This window comes from Gambusia affinis, linkage group LG17, assembly GCF_019740435.1.
Source record: "Gambusia affinis linkage group LG17, SWU_Gaff_1.0, whole genome shotgun sequence".
NCBI lineage: Eukaryota > Metazoa > Chordata > Actinopteri > Cyprinodontiformes > Poeciliidae > Gambusia > Gambusia affinis.
In genome coordinates, this window is record NC_057884.1 from 20,311,293 (window position 1) to 20,329,403 (window position 18,111).

At 35.6% G+C, this 18,111-nt stretch overlaps 1 protein-coding gene across 2 annotated transcripts in view; it reads right to left on the reverse strand.

Annotated features, from left to right (window-relative positions):
* dpysl2b (dihydropyrimidinase like 2b) overlaps positions 1-13,615 on the reverse strand; it is a 30,534-nt gene extending 16,919 nt beyond the window's left edge. Inside the window, exon 1 of one of the 2 annotated variants that reach the window (XM_044096000.1) lies at positions 13,073-13,615. In XM_044096000.1, coding sequence (XP_043951935.1) covers positions 13,073-13,345 — 273 coding nt within the window. In that variant the 5' untranslated portion in view covers positions 13,346-13,615. Of the gene's footprint in view, positions 1-9,210; positions 9,908-13,072 lie in introns of those variants that run through there. The other variant, XM_044096002.1, reaches the window with a different exon arrangement.
* Positions 13,616-18,111: the final 4,496 nt, after the last annotated feature.

Consider the following 18,111-nt stretch of genomic DNA (forward strand, 5'->3'; position numbering starts at 1 on the left):
TTTACATCTAGACAGTTGGAAATGTAATAAAAAAAAACTTTATTTTGGACATTTGGACATTTAGCATATTGTTGTTTTTGTAATGAGAACAGCTGCAGTAAAGTGACTCCTTGGTTTAATGAGAGAGACTTACAGCAGCTGCAGGCTGTAAAACCAAAACAATGATGGAAAAGAGGCTAAAACTCACTTTAGAGACGAGGAACATGAGCTAAAATCGTCCCTTAATTTAAAAGAAACAGAAATGAGAAGGTAACCTGACGAAATGCAGGATGCAGAGTAAAAAGTTTGCCTCAGGCGTAACCTGGCAACATTTTGTGTTGTGTTTCCAAAGGGGAAAATATCCTGGGAAACGTCGAGGAAGTCAGGTGGAGAAAGCTGCCAGCTGAATTACGTGTCTCCTCCTGGATGAAGCAAAAACAACCAGATTTCTGTTCGCAAAGCTGCAGGAAAAACCATAAAAACGGACTAAATGTGCAGAGAAAAACACCACAGAATGAGCTGAAACTTGGTTTAAAATATGAAACATGAAACTTTAGCTACAACTACGACAAGACGAGCTTATTAAAACTCAACTTTAAAGCCCCTCAATCTTCAGCTGAAGGATTAAAACTTTACTCTCAACTTATTTCCTGCTTGTTGGCAACAAAAAACTGGGTTTCATTTAAAAAAAAATCTTTAAAAGCAATGTATTAAACTTTTATATTAATGCATTTTTTGCTTCTTCTATTTTTATTTTGCCCCACAAACTTTCTTTAGCTTGAGAAAGTTTGAATCCAAAATGTTAAAAACGGGAAGGTTATTTTTTTTTGTTCTTACATTAAATAACGACGTTAAAAAGCCTTAAATTTAATTCAATGATGCTGGTTACTGCAACTAAGTAGCATTTTAGCATTAAAAAAACAATTTATAGGTAAATATGTTTCAAAATGTTATATCTCGATTTGTAACACAAAAAAACAACAAAGACATTTTTATTCAACCTAAAACATTTTTTAAAAAAATCTTTATTTTACTATATAACTTGAAATATGTTGCTTAATTTATCCATTTTTCGACTCAAAGTTTGTAATATAATCCTCTCCTCTGGTCGTCGTTGACCCCCCCGTTGACCTCCATTCTGCCGCCAGGCGTGGAGGATTTAACAGAGTCTCTCTGTTGTGTTTGCAGCAGAGTTCGTTTCTGGGTTTTTACGAATGAAGACGCTCAGATTGACGCTGAAAGACTCAGAAATGCCAAGCGGAGTCGGACGGTGGGCGGCCGATTGGATCGTTGGGGCATCAGCTGTGAGACATGATGGCCGACGGCGAGGCCAAGAAACACCGCTGGTTGCTACCAGTGATGGCATAGTTACTTTGAAAATGTAACTTTAATCGGACTACTGATTACTCCTTGAAAAAGTAACTTAATTAGATTACTGACTACTTGATTTGGAAAGTAACTAAGTTATACTAAAAGTAACTTTTTAGTTACTTTCACCAGCTGCTAACAACAACGCTCTGCCTCCTGTGAAAATCACATTGATCTTTGTCATTACTTAATTGTAATTTATTTTATAATGGTAACATCAACAATGTGTCTCCACTGATAAGGTTGAACTGAAGAGGAGATTGTAGAAAAATAAAAAACGTGAGTAGTTTGTGTGGTCCACTGTTGTCTGGAAAACTCTAAGAAGGATTGTAAAGCCCCCCAACCCCCAGCCTCCAGGTTCTGCGTTACGGCCCTGTGTTTGGTGTCAAAGCGCACAGATCTCCTCCTGCAGCTACACAACTCAGGTGGCTGCACAGATTTGTGACACTTATCTTAATATTAATAATTATAATGGCATTAAATTGCCATTATAATTATTGCCAACTACGGACACGTTCATTCGTGGCTGTTTTCACGTTTATTGCGCTGTTCATATTGGTCTCGATGTTTGCAGTTTTCTGGAGCGCAACGCGAAGCTCGACGTCATTCAGAGGTAATATATTAACTTGACATTAACAAAAACACAGCGGGACGGATCATCTGAGAAATGATGAACAGAGAGAGACTGACTAAAACTACCTTAATGACGGACAAATTCTGGGATTTATTATGAGTCTCTGCTTATTTCCAAACCCAAATGAGTAACTTCACGTTCAAAAACGAGCCAAATAAGGCGCAACCCGCCGCTCATTAAATTTGCAAGCGACTTTTAAAAAAATGAAGCCCAAAGCCGCTTATAATAATCGGACTTGGCGACAGAAACTCAAAATAGTTCCAGTTTTTCCACCAACAAAATCTCCCTCCATTGTTTACATTTCTGTCGCATAGAGACGTCGGTCACTCGACAAGACGAGTAGAGGAAATACGATTAAATAACAAAAGAAGATAGTAACGCAAAAATGATTTTGATAAGTAACTGTAGTCTGACTACTGGATTTGAAGTAGCAACGCGTTAGATTACTCGTTACTGAAAAAAGTGGTCTGAAGTCAGTTATCCGACGTCAGTAACGCGTTACAAATTAACGCGTTACTGACATCACTGGTTGCTACAGTATAAACGATATAGACGAGACAGAAGAGGAAATTTCTGCCAAAAAACTCTGAAATTATTAGATTCATGTAAAAAAATTTCTAGAAGAATCAAGAACATTTCAGAGATTTTTTGGATTTTTGGAATACGAAAAATTCCCAATTATTTTTACAAATTTTTCTGAATTAAATTTTTTTTGTTTGCAAATTTATGACATTAGGTGCTCAGAATTTTTTTTCTGGAAAAGTTCCAACATTTTTAACTCTAAAATTGTCCTTATCTTCTGTTCAAAATATCAGAGATGTTGAGTTGCTTTCCTGTAAATTTACATTTGGAGCTCAGAAAATTTCTTGTTTTTGTTGAAAGTTTTTGAGAGTAATCTCAAACTTTTTAGAAAAAAAATTTCCCCAAAAAAAGTTTTTGCTTTTCTTTTTTATAAAAAAAAAAAAATAAAATCTAGAAAAAAGTTTTTCTTAAAAAAAAATATTCTGGTAAAAAACTGAAATTTCTTCTTTTTGTTTTAGAAAATTTTTGAGATTTTTTTTTTTTTTTTAGCAATTTTTCAGCTGTTGGAGCTCAGAAATTCAAAAGCATTCTTCTAGAAAATGTTAATTTTTTGGTGAAAATTTACTCAATTTTTATTTACAATCAGCCCAAAACTCTGCTTCTTCACCTGATGACAAATAAATTTGTTTAACTTTGAGAAAAATAAATAAATAAATAAATTGACCCTGTTAGAATCTGATGAGTGTCGAATAATTCAGTCCAGGCTATGATTTAATCTGAGTCGGCCAAAAGAGCAGAAATGTAGTTTCACACTAAAGAAGAAAATTAAAGAATCACAAACTTGTTGTAAAACTGGTAAGTTTGGTGCAGAGCCACCAATAGATAACGCTGTTGTATAAAAATTTATTTATTCTGAGCCGAACTGAACTTTGTTACGTCTCTATAACAAGAAACTTTGTCATATTTTATGAGTTTTGTATCATATATACTCGCGCCCGCCCCCAACACAGTGGCGCCCTTGGCATAGAGCCAAATCCCCCAACAGGAAACACCAGACATTAACTGCATGTGTGGGAAACAAGTCTGTAAGACGGATAAACCTTTTAATAATCTCTGAAATGTTTTTTATTTATTTTAGAGTTCTTTGATTCCTCCTGATAATCTACAAACAGTCTTAAAATAGAGAAGATATTTTTATCCTCCGTCCAGAACAAAAGGCTTTTTGTTTCCTTAAATAATGTTTTATTTCTGTTTTAGTCTTCCTCTCATCTAAATTTATGACTCACATTAAAATGAAAACATGTTCTGTTTAAAGTGAAAGTCAGATTAACTTAATAATGACAACATTATATTTCAGCCAATACAATTTATTTAATTCTTTTTGTTTTTCAAATCAAATATTTTAAAGCATGTTTTCTTAAATGGGTTCCTATTGAGAGATTATTGGCAGTCACTATCTTACCTACATTAGATGATTCACAAAGTGAAATCTGATTGTGAGATACAGTGAATAATCCAGAATAATAAGTAGTTTAAATTATTTTTTCACAGAAAACTTCAAGATTGAATGATGATTTATTATTACTATTTTCAGGTTTTATATCAATTTACAGAAAAGAAAACATATATTTTATTTTTCTTTCATTATCAAATTTCTTTTTGTTTACATTAGATTATTTTTCCAATTATTTAATCAGATATTCAAAGGTTTAGTCAATGAAATGTGCTCCTGTGGAGAGATTATGAGCAGTCAGCATCTCACCTTCAATGTTCCAACTAAAGGTTTATTTAGCAATCTAATATTTTTCTAAAGATTAATTGGATACATTTTTTTATTTTTCTTTAGCTTTTTGTATTAGAAATATTATAAAAGATGCAAAAAAATAACCCACTTTGTTTTATGGATAATAAACAAACAATGGTGTTTTTGTCTTAAATGTCAAATTGTGTATTTATTGTTTAGATGAATAACTTCTCTAAATATGTCATTTTTTTTCACCAAGTGGCCTTTTTATACTATTTTTGTTTACGATTAATCAATTAGTTGACGATTAATTCAATAATTAATCAAATAATCACATTTAATCAAATAGTTAATCTGATTAATCGTTTCAGCCTTTAATTACAATCTGAATGAATAGTCAAATAAAACTGAATATTTTTCAGTACTGATGGGTCCGGTAACACCGATGGGTCAAGCTCTTAACAAAACCTGGGGTCGGTGTGCGCATCGCTTTCAGTAAGTCACGTGACCGATGCAGGAACTGTTTCCAAATGAAATGAAACGCGCCAAACTGTGGTTTTAAGGAAGCGAATCTGTCAGCGGGATGCATTTTCCAAAATAATTCTCAATCTTCACGGTACAGCGTCGACTACGGAGCCTCAAGGCAAAACAAAGGTTTCGTAGTTTGGGACCATTTTGATCACTTCGTTGTTGTTTCATCCGGTTCTGTTCAGTTTCTACTCGATCTATCTGAATCCAAATTCAGCTGAAACTGACTCTTAGTTGACTTTCATATTATGTTCTGCAGGTTAAGTGTTGCATATGTTTGACAGAACTGCTTTATTTAAATAAACGCTCCTCAATGCTGAGGCGTTATAGGGCATCAGAATAAACAGATACACCCAGGATAAACTCAGGTTTTTATAAATTATTTCATATAAATGTGTTGTTTACTTTATTTTTTCTACAGTAGGAGAAGTTGTGTCGAAAAAGTGCAACAAACTAAATGTCAAAATGTTGGAAAAGCTTTTTTCTTAATGAAAATTTGTGAGGGAAAAAACAAAAACAAAAACAGTCCACAAGCATCCTCATTCCAGACACTTAAATTTTCACTTTATGTCACATCATCACATTATTTATTGACTGTATCTAAGAATATCAAATATATTTTGAATTTAACTGAAGATATGACATAATACAATATATAATATACAATAAAATACAATGTCTTAAATCTTATTGAACAGACTAAGTCATCAAATCAGTGTGTCAGCCATGTTGCCTGTCCAGCAGGTGTCAGTGTTCAGTGACACGGTATTGGCGCAGTATCAATAAAGTATCAATACAGTTTTGGTCGAAACGCTTCATGACGCCTCATTTACCCATCGCTACTTTTCAGGCATGTTTTCTGTCTGAAATATTTTTCTCGCACCTTTTTATTCATTTAGTCATCAAAAAAGATCTAAAACGGATTGGTGGACTGAAACATATGGAAGACCAAAACTGACGTAATTAAAAGTAAAAGCAGAGATATTTGTCCTTTCACTTAAACTGTCAGGTGACAAAATGACTTAAACTGTCATTCTTGTCAAGAAATGTATATATTTTGTTTTGTCTTTTTCTTGTACAAGCTTCACGTTGCCTTGTCTCTGTTTTCTTTACAGTTGGCCTTTCTGGCTCATTATGCAAATGAGTTGAAGCTTAGTAACTTTATTAGAAAGTAAAGCTTCTTTTTTTTAAAACAACCATAAATACAAACTGTTTTTGCTCGGATATGGTCAGAATTGCCACATTTTTGCTGCAGAAGCTTCCAGGTGGTGAATCTGCAGATCCTCATCCATATTTAATGGAAGTGCATCTGGACTCAGCATTCAGACTCAGCTAAATATTTAACTCAAACCGATTCATTAAAACCAAAAACGGTCAGCCAAACACTGACATCTTTTGTCTCTTGCTTCGGCTTGTCCTGCTTTGGGTTTTAATCAACTTAACATTCATTTCCTCCGCAGCGTCTGTTCAGTTTAATGGCTCCTCGATGAAATCAGAGCGAAAATAGAAAGAGATCAAAAACTAAAAATAAAAAGAATCGATAGGAGATGACAGAAAAAGTACAGCTTAACGTATTTAAATCTCAGGTTTCCAGAGACATCAGCTTGGTCTCTGACCCACTTTTTCTTTCAAGTGCTTCTCAAGAATAATCACGTCTATCCATTTACGTCTGTCTGTAGGAACCCCCTAATCCGCTGATCTCTGCGCCGAGCAGCAGCTGCTCCTGCAGCGCTTCAGCAGAAGAAGAAAATCTACAAACCTCCCGTCAGAAACTCCTCCAGAGCCACAGATATCCTGTTTCTGCTTCTTAAAGACACCTAAAGGTGTCAGATTAAATACTATTTTAAAGCAGACAAACAAAAGCTGAAAATATAAACATAAAAAGTAGCTAAACTGCAAAGACACAAAATATTACAAAGGATTTTTATCTAAATTCTAATGAAAATGTCTCAGTAAACAAGTAACTTTTCAGCAAGATATTGGAGCTTTTTTAAGTAATTCATTAATATTGATTAACAAAAAAAGTAGAATTTTCCTCTGCGCTGCTACCTAGCAACCACAGCCAAGCCCCGCCCGTCACCTAGCAACCCAGTTCTGGTTCCACTGGCGGATCATTTCACTCTTAACAAGACGTTCTTCCCCATTTTATAAGGAATAAGCTCCTGTAGCGCAATAATAGATGGAAGGAAAAGTCGTAGATTTCTGCCAGAAAAATCTCAGAAATTTTGACATTAAGCTAAGAAATGTTTTGTTTAAAAATTTGTCAGAAATGTTTTTCTTTGAAACTCAGAAAATTTCATATTTTTTTTCCAGAAAATTTTATCAAAAAATTTCAGAATTTTTTTACAGCAAATTTTCAAGTTTTTTGATGAAAATTTGCTCCTTTTTTCCCTCCAACATGCTGTTTTATGACTTAAACCAACAATTATTTCAGCCAGAATACAAGGCTTCATGCCTCTTCCTAAAGAAATCAAGAAATAAAAGCTTTAAAAGAAAACTACATACAGAAATTGAGAAAAATAAAATTATTCCAAGAGACGACCAACAGTTCATGATCCAACAATAAAAAAAGAGAGAGAGAGAGAGAGAGAGGGAGAGAGAGAGAGACAGAGAGAGAGAGACCGGGCAAAAGTGGAATTCGCGGGACAAAAATTGTACCCAAAATATTTCCCTTATTAATAAAAAAATAAAAATCTTCCAATGTGGCTGAAAAATTATTGATTGATTCAGAAACAGAAACAAGTTCTCTGCATCTATAATTTCAAAATTTTAACACAACAGAAATTGTCCGACAAAAATGCAATGGGTGAATTTTTCTTAACGTCTTTGTTGTCAGCTTGTGAAAGAATCATCCGATTCTGGTCACCAGATAATTTCTTATCCAAAACTTGACAAATAAATCTGAATCGACAAATAAAACGCACAAAATTTCAGAGATTTTGACAGAAATTTTTCCTTTTTTCTCCAACACACCACCACAGATTTTGCACTTTTGCTGTATTTTAAAAAGTACATGTATTTTTTTATTTTACGACATTTGAAATTCTGAAATTTCTGATTTGTAGAAATTATCTAATAATACACCAATTAAAATTTCTTCTACCAATTTTTCTAGAAAATTTCTGAAATTAAGCAATTAATTTCAGCACCAGAAAACAGAATTTTTTATTTTTTTTTCTCTACGCTGCGCCGTCACAGATTTTGCACATTTGCTGTTTTAAAAAATAAACATAGTTTATTGTTTTTTTGAAGGTTGATTGAATAAAATTATTTTGAGTTGTGAAAACAGGATTTGGGTAACTTTTTGAAAAAAAATTTTGACTTTTGAATTCAAAAAGTTCTGATTTGTAGAAAATTTCTGATAATCTAGAAATTATATTTTTTGTTTTTTACCCATTTTTATAGAAAATTTCTGAAATTACTCAGAAAATTCCAGTTTTTGGCAGAAATTTATTCCTTTTTATCTTTTTTTTTTGCACATTTGCTGTATTTTAAAAGAGCATGATGTTTTTGTTTTTTAAGTTTATTGAATACATTTATTTTAAATAATAAAAACAGAATTTGGGTCACTTTGTTTCTAATCACTTGCTATATTTATCCAAGTTTAAGGAATACATTACGGAATAAGAAGGAATAAAAGCTGATTTTGGTGCAGATTTCAGTAAAAGTCTGAATAAACTTGGTTGTATCTTTTTGTTAAACCACTTTATGTTGCATTTCACATTTTCTTGTGTAAGTAAATGTAAATTAAAAGTCTCCGTCTGCATATTTGGACTCCCCTGTTGTAAATAAATGCAAAAGTCCTGATGTTTTATCTTTTTTATCAGATTTAAATCCCAGTTTATAGCGACAGTGACCTCCTTCCTGCCCTGCCTGCCTGCATGCATCCTGCCCTCACTGCACAGCTGAAGCAGAAACATGAAGGAAATAGGACCCTGCGTCCCCTCCCTGTTCGCCACTTTCCATTGAAACCATCATCCTCGCAGCTCTGCCATGAATTCAGGGGAATAATCTGCTCCCACGGCTAATATCTGCTAAAAATAGTGCGGGAGGAATGAAGATGGCTGTCCTGGAGGAATAAATAAATGAATAAAAAGCCAGTTTGAGGAGGGGGATCGCTGTGCTCCCACCAGTTGGTGCCTAACAAAGACCACCGGCGTGAAATCTCCACTGGCGTGCAAACCGCAGGAGACAAAGCGTGGTGAATCTAAGCTCAGATCCACGCAGACACTTGTCGCAAAGATGCTGCGGACACACCGCTGCTTCTTCCTGTTAAAAATAATTTTTAAAAAGGCGTTTGAAGAGACACACTCCTGCAGATCTGAGCTGAGATTTTGCGTCACCAAACGCACCCCGGTGACATCCCGCGTCCACGCCCGCAGGCCCACACCGAACCCGAGCCGCGGGACTGACCCGCAGGAAGCCGTGGACTCACTGTGATGCGGGGGATGTTCTTCTTGCCCTGGTATCCGGACATCTTTCCCGGCGCTCCTGCTCGTTTTGGGGGAGATTTTTGTTGATTTCTTGTGGAGACGGAGGAGTGCGGATTATCAGCGTGCAGCCTCTTAAAGGGAGCGGAAACAGCCGAACCTGGAGCGACCCAAACCGCCTCGGAAGTTCAGACCCGAACCCTGACAGCCGAACCCAGCTCTCCACCGGCGCGCCGAGACCCGTTACCTTCCCAACGCGGAACCAGACAAGAGCAGAAAGGAGGCGCAGCCCGCACTGGGAGGGTCCGCACCGCGCATGCGCAGAGCCTCGCCCTGCTCCATTGACAGGCGAGCGGCTCTAATGCCATCAATTCCCTTCATGGATTAGGATGGAGGGAGAGTGGAGGGGGAGAGGCTGCACACATTCCCAGGAAGAAACGCCCAGCAGCCATCTTAACTCCAGGATCTGATTTTATCACAAACTGGCTCCAAAAACTGGGAAGTTTATTAAATGAAGACGTTTTCCTGCCTCTAGAGAGGCTAAACTGTGAGGCGAAATGGAAAGCAGGAACATTTACAGGCGATAGAAGATTGTTTTATAAATTCCTTTAAATAAAGACTGAAAAACACATATTTCTAAAGTTGCTTTTGGAGCATAATAAATGAAACATTGACCAACGAATTTCATCTGTGATGAAACGTAACTAATTTCTGACTTTGAACCGCGTTGATGCTGAAATGTGCTGTACAAATAAACTTGAGAAATGTGAGTAAATACCAAATAAATCTGGATGACTGTTGCTAAGCAACGGCTCAATTCAATCACACCAAAAAAAAAATCTGATTATTTAGTTCTGGGGTGTCAAATTCATTTTGATTATTAATAAACAACTTCATCTGCATTCAATTAGTTGCTCTTAAATTAAATAATATTGAACATGTTTTCACACTGATCAGGAGCCGAAGATAGAAGAAAAAATGAGAAAATTTCCTGTAAAAAAAATGTAAAATTTTGAGATTAATCTAAAAAAAAGTTTGAAGAAAGTAGAAGTTTCTGACTTTGAAAAGCTGAAAATTAAGATCAAAAATCAAGACCATCCCTCTCTTTTTAGCAAAAAGGGGAAAAAATTAATTTATTTCAGAGATTTTCTAGAAAAAACTATTTCTGAGGTCCAAAAGTGAAAAAAATTTGGAGAAAGAAATATTAATCTCAGAACTTTTCTACAAAAACGTGGAGAACCCATAGTCAAAAATGTGTCTGAAAATAACTCTTTTAAGCTTTATAGATTAATCTCCGAAAATTTCTAGAAAAAACCCCAAAACATTTTAATTTTTTAGATTAATCTCACAAATTTTCTACCAAAAACATGGAAACATTTTTTTCCACGTAAAATATTTTATGTGGAAGTAAAACATTTTTTACTTTTAGCTCCAAAAGTAAAAGTAAAATTGTGAGAAAACACCTGAATTTTTTTAATTAATCTAAAAAAAATTAATAGAAAAATCTTGGAAATTCCTGAGCTCCAAAAGTTGAAAATGTTTGAGAAGATAAATAATTTTTTTTTTTTATTAATCTCTGAGATTGGCCAGAAAAAGTTGAAAATTTTGTAGGAAAATAACTCAGACTTTGTTTTCAGATTAATCTCATGCATTTTCTAGAAAAATTAAAGAAAATTCAGAAATGTCCACGTTTCCATCTATATGACAGTAAATGTGAAGCAGCAGATAAGAGAACACCGCCACCTGCAGGTGGGAGTTAGCATCACTTAAACCTGATGTTTGTTTTTTTACCACTTTTGAGGAAAATTTGCATTAAACCCACAATAACATTTGTGTAAAAAATGCAGGGATCTGTTGATTCTGCATAAATTTCTGTGCTTTGATTTGATAAAATAATATTTAAGCATTTAAATGTTTCATTTATGCATTTCTCTGGAGTGTAGAGGGCCGCATTAAACGCTGCATCGGGCCGGATTTGGCCCCTGAGCCTTGAGTTTGACACATGTAACCTATTTAGTTAAACAGAAGAGGATTTGCCATCTTTTTGCTTCCAGGTCTTTCTTTGGCCTTAATCATCTGCTGCACCAGTCTGAACATCTTATTGATACTGATAATACAATATTTAAAGTCTTCTTTGAATATTGTATTATCAGTTTCAAAAGTCAAGAATTTTTGACTCTTGAAATGCAGAAATTCGTCATAAATCAAACATTTTTCTTCAAAATTTCTGAGATTAATCTAAAAATTTTTTTTTAATTCTAGCAAGTTTTCAGCTTTTTGAACTGAAAAATGATGAAAATTTCTGAGATTAAAGTTTCTTTCCCACACATTGATAATATTTGGAGCTCAGAACATGTGAAGCAGCAGAGAAGAGAACACTGCCACCTGCAGGTGGGAGTTCTGATATTTTCCTAAATATTTCAGAGTTTATGGGTGTAAATTTGTTTATTTTTCTTTTCTATCTGCAGAGGCCCTGAACATCGTCTTGTTTTTATCCTAACTACAAATGCTCAAACGTTTTTTCCCACCAGAACCAGAACAAGACGCTCCGCCGCTAAAACCTGATGGTGTTTTTAGCATCAGAGCCATTAAATGCACCTATATAAGGTTATATAACTTTTAAAAGCTGTAAATTCTACACTAATATTGCTACAGTAAAAGGGAAAGTAAAGTCATAATGGGTGAGTTTCTTATATGTAATGGTGGAAAAGACTTGGCTCCTTAATATGTAACATGATGCAGGGATTCAACCCGACCCAAAGCTCTTAGCAGCAGGAAGCTCTTAAAGGAGCCGCAGCTTTAAACATAAACAAGAGAAAATATGTTGACATTTTAATCAAAGTTACCAAAACCAAGGAAAAAAAGGAAAATTACAGATTTTATTGATTTGTTTTCATATTTGATTAACTATGTATTTAATAAATTATTGAAACATTCAAATATTTTCCAGATTTGATCAATAATCTATTTTTATTTAAAAATATATCACACAAATATTTATTTACTGGTTAGATTATAAATACTCCAAGTCTATCGTAAATACAATTTACACTTATTTTTTAGTTATTATATTTTTGAAAAAAATCAAAACATCAACATGAAAGAAATAAGGAATTTTCTGAGGTAGAAGATATTAAAAACAAAATTACAAGGGAAATTTTAACAATAACGCAAAAGATTTTCTTTAAAAAAAAAATTTAGAAAGTCAAAACATTTGCAAGAATTTTTTTTTATATATATTTATCTCAGAAATTTTCTATGAAAAAAACAAGGACATTTCTGAGCCAAAAAACATTATAAAACTTGAAAATTAATCTAAAAAACTTCTCAAAAAACATAAAAACTGAGTTAGAAAAGTGAAAAATTTGCAAGAAACCCCCCCCCAGAAATGGTCAATCTTAAAAAAAAAAACATAGAGCTGCAAAATAAATCCAGCGATAAATTAGAATTTAATGTTTATTGATAATTGATAAAAAAAAAAATCTTATTGTTTCTTGCAATAATTTCTGCAGCAATTTATCACCCAGAAAATGTTTATTGTGACAGGCCTGTGTGTTTATAAAAGCGCATCATCTACTCATTAATTCATACATAAATTGTGTAAATGAATCTTCATTTAAAGACTTTTTCACTCCATAACCATCAGGGTGAAAAAGGCAGAGCCACTCCCTTCAGCCCTTCGGCATCAACGCCTCATTTCAGCGCAATGCCTTCTGGGAAATGCAGTCCAGCCAAGTTAACTGCTCATGCAGGATTCAACTTATTCAATTTAGATTTAAACAACCAATTGTTGAATGAAAGATCTGAGTGCAGAAAAAGCGGGTCATATCTTTGGTACCATGTGGGATTGAAACGGAGGGAAATTACCCGCCTGTCATCCAGGTTCTGGAGCGCCTCCTTGCCGGTGCTCTCCCGGATCTCCACCTTCCTGGGCTGGGAGATGTCGCTCTGCCGGTCGATGACTCTGCCGCCGGCGGCGCTCCGTCCTCTGCACGCCGACAGCGCGTCAAAGTCCAGCGTCTTCGCCTCGGAGGAGCCCTCCACCGGGCAGAACACGCCGCAAAATTTCTGCCTGGGCCTGTTGGGGCTGTCGGAACCCACGCTGTGGAAAAAAGGTGGCACTTCCCCAGCGGTTGACATCCTTTTTGATTATTTTTTCCTGCCTGCACAGACAATCAGAGCCACTCCTTTTCTCTTTCTTCTTCTCCTTCGGTCCTGTCTTTCTCCAGCTGGACAGCCGCCGCCTTCAGCCGGTTCCGGAGCGCAGGTGGTCTCACTGTGACAAAAGGAAAACAGCGCCGGGGCAGTAATCACTCCCACAGCGGCAGAAATAATGGAGATTAGATTAAAAATGGAGCTGCTGAAGCGATCTCTGCAACAATCCCGAACTGCTTACTCATCCGTCTAAACAAACCCGCATCGTAAGGTGGGGAGACCACAGCGCGGTTTTGTCAGATAAACCGACCAGGGAGGAGTTTGGCTCTCTCTGTTCACACCGATGAGGAATTACCTGTAGCCGGTTCAGATCCGATTTCTCCCAAACGAGCTGATTGGACCGATCAGAACCTGAATTGGAACCGATCAGGACCTTGGAGAGTTCCTGAAAGTCACACCCAGTCCGGGAATGGAGGGCGCTGTCCCTGCAGCACCACACCCGCACCTTCACAACCACAAGTTTGGCCACTTCCACTAATCCCATCAACAACACAGCAGAAGCCATCGAGCAATTTTCTGAATAAAGATGAACTTTAGATGTGAGGAAGCTTTGTAGAGTAGAAACTCTGTCCAACACCATCAAAAATGGACTGAAATTGTGTAAGAAGCAGCAAATCTGTGATACCTTCCTTGACCTGCTAGCTATGCTGGAGGATTTAGCTTCCAACAGCAGTTAGCTTTGCTTGGATGCTAACCTTAACTTCAAATATTAAATAGCTATCTTATATAGAGAGCTAACTTTACTTTCCAGATATGGTTAACTTCCCATATTAGCTAGCTGTGCTGTAATGCAAACTTTAACTTCAAATATTCTTACAGTGCTAACATCTGATTTTACACATCTGTGCCAAAAAAACTACAAAAATATTAGTTATCTGTGCGACAAAACAAACTATAGATTCAAATATTAGCTAGTTTTTCTGTAGTACTAACTTTAAAATCCAGTTGTGGCTAACTTTTGATATTAGCTAGTTTCTGAAATGCTAACTTTAACTTCAAATATTAGTTATCTGTTTTATAGTACTTACTTCTGATGTCAGATATCTGTGCTGCAGAGCTAAGTTTAAATATTAGCTATCTGTGCTACAAAACAAACTTTAAGTTTAAATAATGATAATTCTCCTGTATTATTAACTTTGAATTCCAGTTTTGCTAACTTCTGCTACTAGCTAGCTGTCCAGTAGTGCTAATTTTATCTTTCACATGTGGTTTGTATCAAATGTTGCCCAATTGTGCTGCAGTGCTAACTTTAATTGTGAATATTAGCTAAATATCCTGTAAAGCTAACTTTAACTACCAGTTTTGGCTAACATCTGACATTAGCTAGCTGTGCTGTAATGTTAACTTTAACTTCAAGTATTAACTAGTTGCCTTGTTAATAGTAGTGCTGTCTTTAAGCGCCATGGCTGTAAAAAGTATTTGCCTCTTCGCAGATTTCTTCTGCTACATTTTAGACTAATTTTAATCAGACAAAGTAAATTTATTCACAAAATAAACACAAAAAAAGAAAGCCTTATTCAGGTAGCCTTGATAAATAATTACCAAGGCTGCTCTGCCGTGAATCATTTTGGCGCCTGTGATTCATCTTTAGCTTAGCATCATAAGTGGAGTGTTTCCGCGAGTGGTAAATACATTAGTGCTGCATGACGATCAATACCGGCGCACTCTAACACATGTCAATGTCTGAGCAGACAAAAGCTCTCCCTAGCTGAGGCCATGAGAACGAGTTAGCAGCGAGTCCATGCCGGCCCAGTTTCCATAACAACGCGGTGGGCAGCTAATGGTTCTTTACTGCGACCATTAAGTCTCCCGGGGGATAAAGTGGGGGTGGTCGTTACCGCAGGGAAACACACGTCTGAACATCGGGGGTAAATCCTGAATGCATGTGTTTTTGTAGCAGAGACAGATTAAATAGTTCGGGGAAAGTTGGCAGCAGGCCCAAAAAAGAGAGAGAGAGTGTGATCTGTGTGGAGATTCAGGGCACGACTTTGGCATCCATAACAGATGTAGGACAAACTGACATCAGCAAAACAGGACATGATCCACTTACTGGGAGTGTAAACATGGACGGATTACTTTGGATCGGTTCTGAAGTATGAACAGAGATTATGCACATTTTTCACAAATTGCCTAGTTTTAATTCTAGATTAAATGAGGAGGAGATGAGGAGCAGAAGATACAAAAAACCTGAAGCTGTAATTTAGTAGCAATGATGGAGTAGAAACTGGAAAGGTTTAGGGACGCTGAAAGAAAAATGTTAATATTCAGAGATTGAAAGTCAACATTTTGAGGAAAATGTTAAGAATTTTTAGATTAAAGTCATAATTAGAGTCACAGTTATAAGAAAAATGATTCTGAGAAAAGAAGTCAGGATTCTGACTTTAATCTTAAAATTTAAATCAGAATTCTGAGATTAAAGTCTGAATTCTGAGAATTAAAACATTCTGAGATTAAGCTCAGAATTGTAAGAAAAAAGTCAGACTTCTGACTTTAATCTGAAAATCCTGAGATTAAATTCAGAATTGTAAGAAATCTGAGTTTAAAGTCTGAAATCTGAGAAAAACATAAATTCTAAAGAATAAAATCTGAAATTAAAGTCAGAATTCTAAAATAAAAAAAGAGAGCTTAAAATCTGAAATCTGAGAAAAAGGGAATTCTGAGATTAGAATCAAAATTCTAAAAAACAAAAAACAAGAAGTCAGAATATTTTATTCCTTTTTGTGTAGCTCTGATTTGTGCTTTTTCTAGACTTTTGTTCCATCACATTTTTGTTTGACTTTGGATATTTAAAATTACTCTGGTTTTTAGAGAGTTGCTATGTTACGCAACCATGGCAACAAAGGTAAAATAATACCTGCGCGATGGCTCTAAAACCCACAGGAGTTGAAATAAAGATTTCATGGATGGATCAGAGAGAGAAGGAGAAAGTTTAAACTCTAAGTCTTCCTACCAGATCGAGATTTAAAAAGAATCAGCAAAACCAAATGAGGTGGATTAGCATCTTTTTGTTATCCCAGAAACTGAGCTGCTAGCACGTCAGAATACAGCAACAGTCTTCAGTCAGAAGCTTCTTCAGACTGACTGCTACTGGACAGCCATCCTGCCAACAGCATTATCATCCAAAATGGCTGAAGATACGGTACGTGGGTGAAAGGAGCTAAGAGAGCTAGCTGCAATGTTACAAACTTACCTTATTGCTTTGTGACAGCTAGAGGCTAAATGACGTTAGCTAGCATTACAACGGCAGTACTACTAGATGAGGTTAGAAAACAGAGCACAACTAACTGCTACTGGAAGCTAATGTTAGCATCGCGGCAACTTGTTGCTATTTTTGATGTCAACAGCAGCCAAACAAAGCTAACTTTGCAAAAGGTTCCTCTGATATGGAGGAGAAAGAACAGGTTAATGCCAGAAATCATCTTAAATCTGTAAGTAATCCCTTATTTTCACCCCACTCTCTTTTTCCGTGTATTCATATGTTAGTGAAAGCTGTCTACATGAAGTCTCACCATAGAGACGGAGCTGGCCGCCACCCTGTAACCCATAGCAACGCCATCAGCTGCAGTGGGCGGAGCCGCCGGTGTTTAAGCTTCTGATTGGCCGATAACACGTGTCCTGACATTCCATATAAGGAAGGAGGAAGAAGGAGCGTTCATTTTTAAATGTCAAGAATAATCACGCTGTATAACCCTGCAACATGTAATTAAATACAAATAATTTGTAAATATTTATTTTACACAATAGGGTTTTACATCTCTATTATTTTTATTTTTGTGTACATCTTGACAGGTTTAAGTGAGACTAATTGTGATCATTTCAGTGTAACTGACAGGATATGACAACAGAGAGCAGTGCAGATTATCTCCCACCAGAGTGCACTGCTCTCTGTAAATTAAAGGTTGATTTCTGTGTATGGTTTCAAATTTCCATTCGTGTAACGCTATCCAGTTCTGGCTCCAAGCTGCTACACACCCAGATATACGCTCACGTTGACAGCATCCACCGTTTTCTCAAAAGATGTAAACAAACAGATGAATATTAATTAATTACAACATTATATATTATTTCAGTAATTCAGTTTATATAGTGGAACTAATAAGTAGTCATATTTTCAAACCTTTAGTCAATTTTGATGTTTATGGCTTACAGCTAATTAAGATGCAAAATTCAACAAGTTTTCCTTCTACTAAACTTTCCATTATTAGGCTAGCATAAAATACTGTATAAAGAGACATAGTCCTCATGAATTAAGATTTTGTAGATTTCATTAGAAATGTGTGCAAAACTTTGTCATCACTTTGCTAATGTAGAAAAAACAATTTTGGAATTGCGGTATTTTTTAAAATAAGAAACATTTAAAATCGGATGTGAATAAGTTTGTTTGTGTAAAAAAAAATGTTTTCATTTCAGTTTTGCAAAATAAACCAATTTTGATACAGCCAAAAAACACCCTACTTCATAATAGTGGAAAAATTTTTAACAAAAAACAAGAGCTTTTTTTTAAATGAATTTTTCCATTAAGTGAATTTATTAAAAAATGTCAAACTGTGCAGTTATGTGGTTGAAAATAAATCCAAAATTATCCATCAGTCGAACACTAAATAGAAAAACAGGGTCCACCTCTTTCAAAAATTATATTTTTTACAAATTGTTCAGGCATGGAATTCATTCAGGCTGCTGTAGAGCGAGAG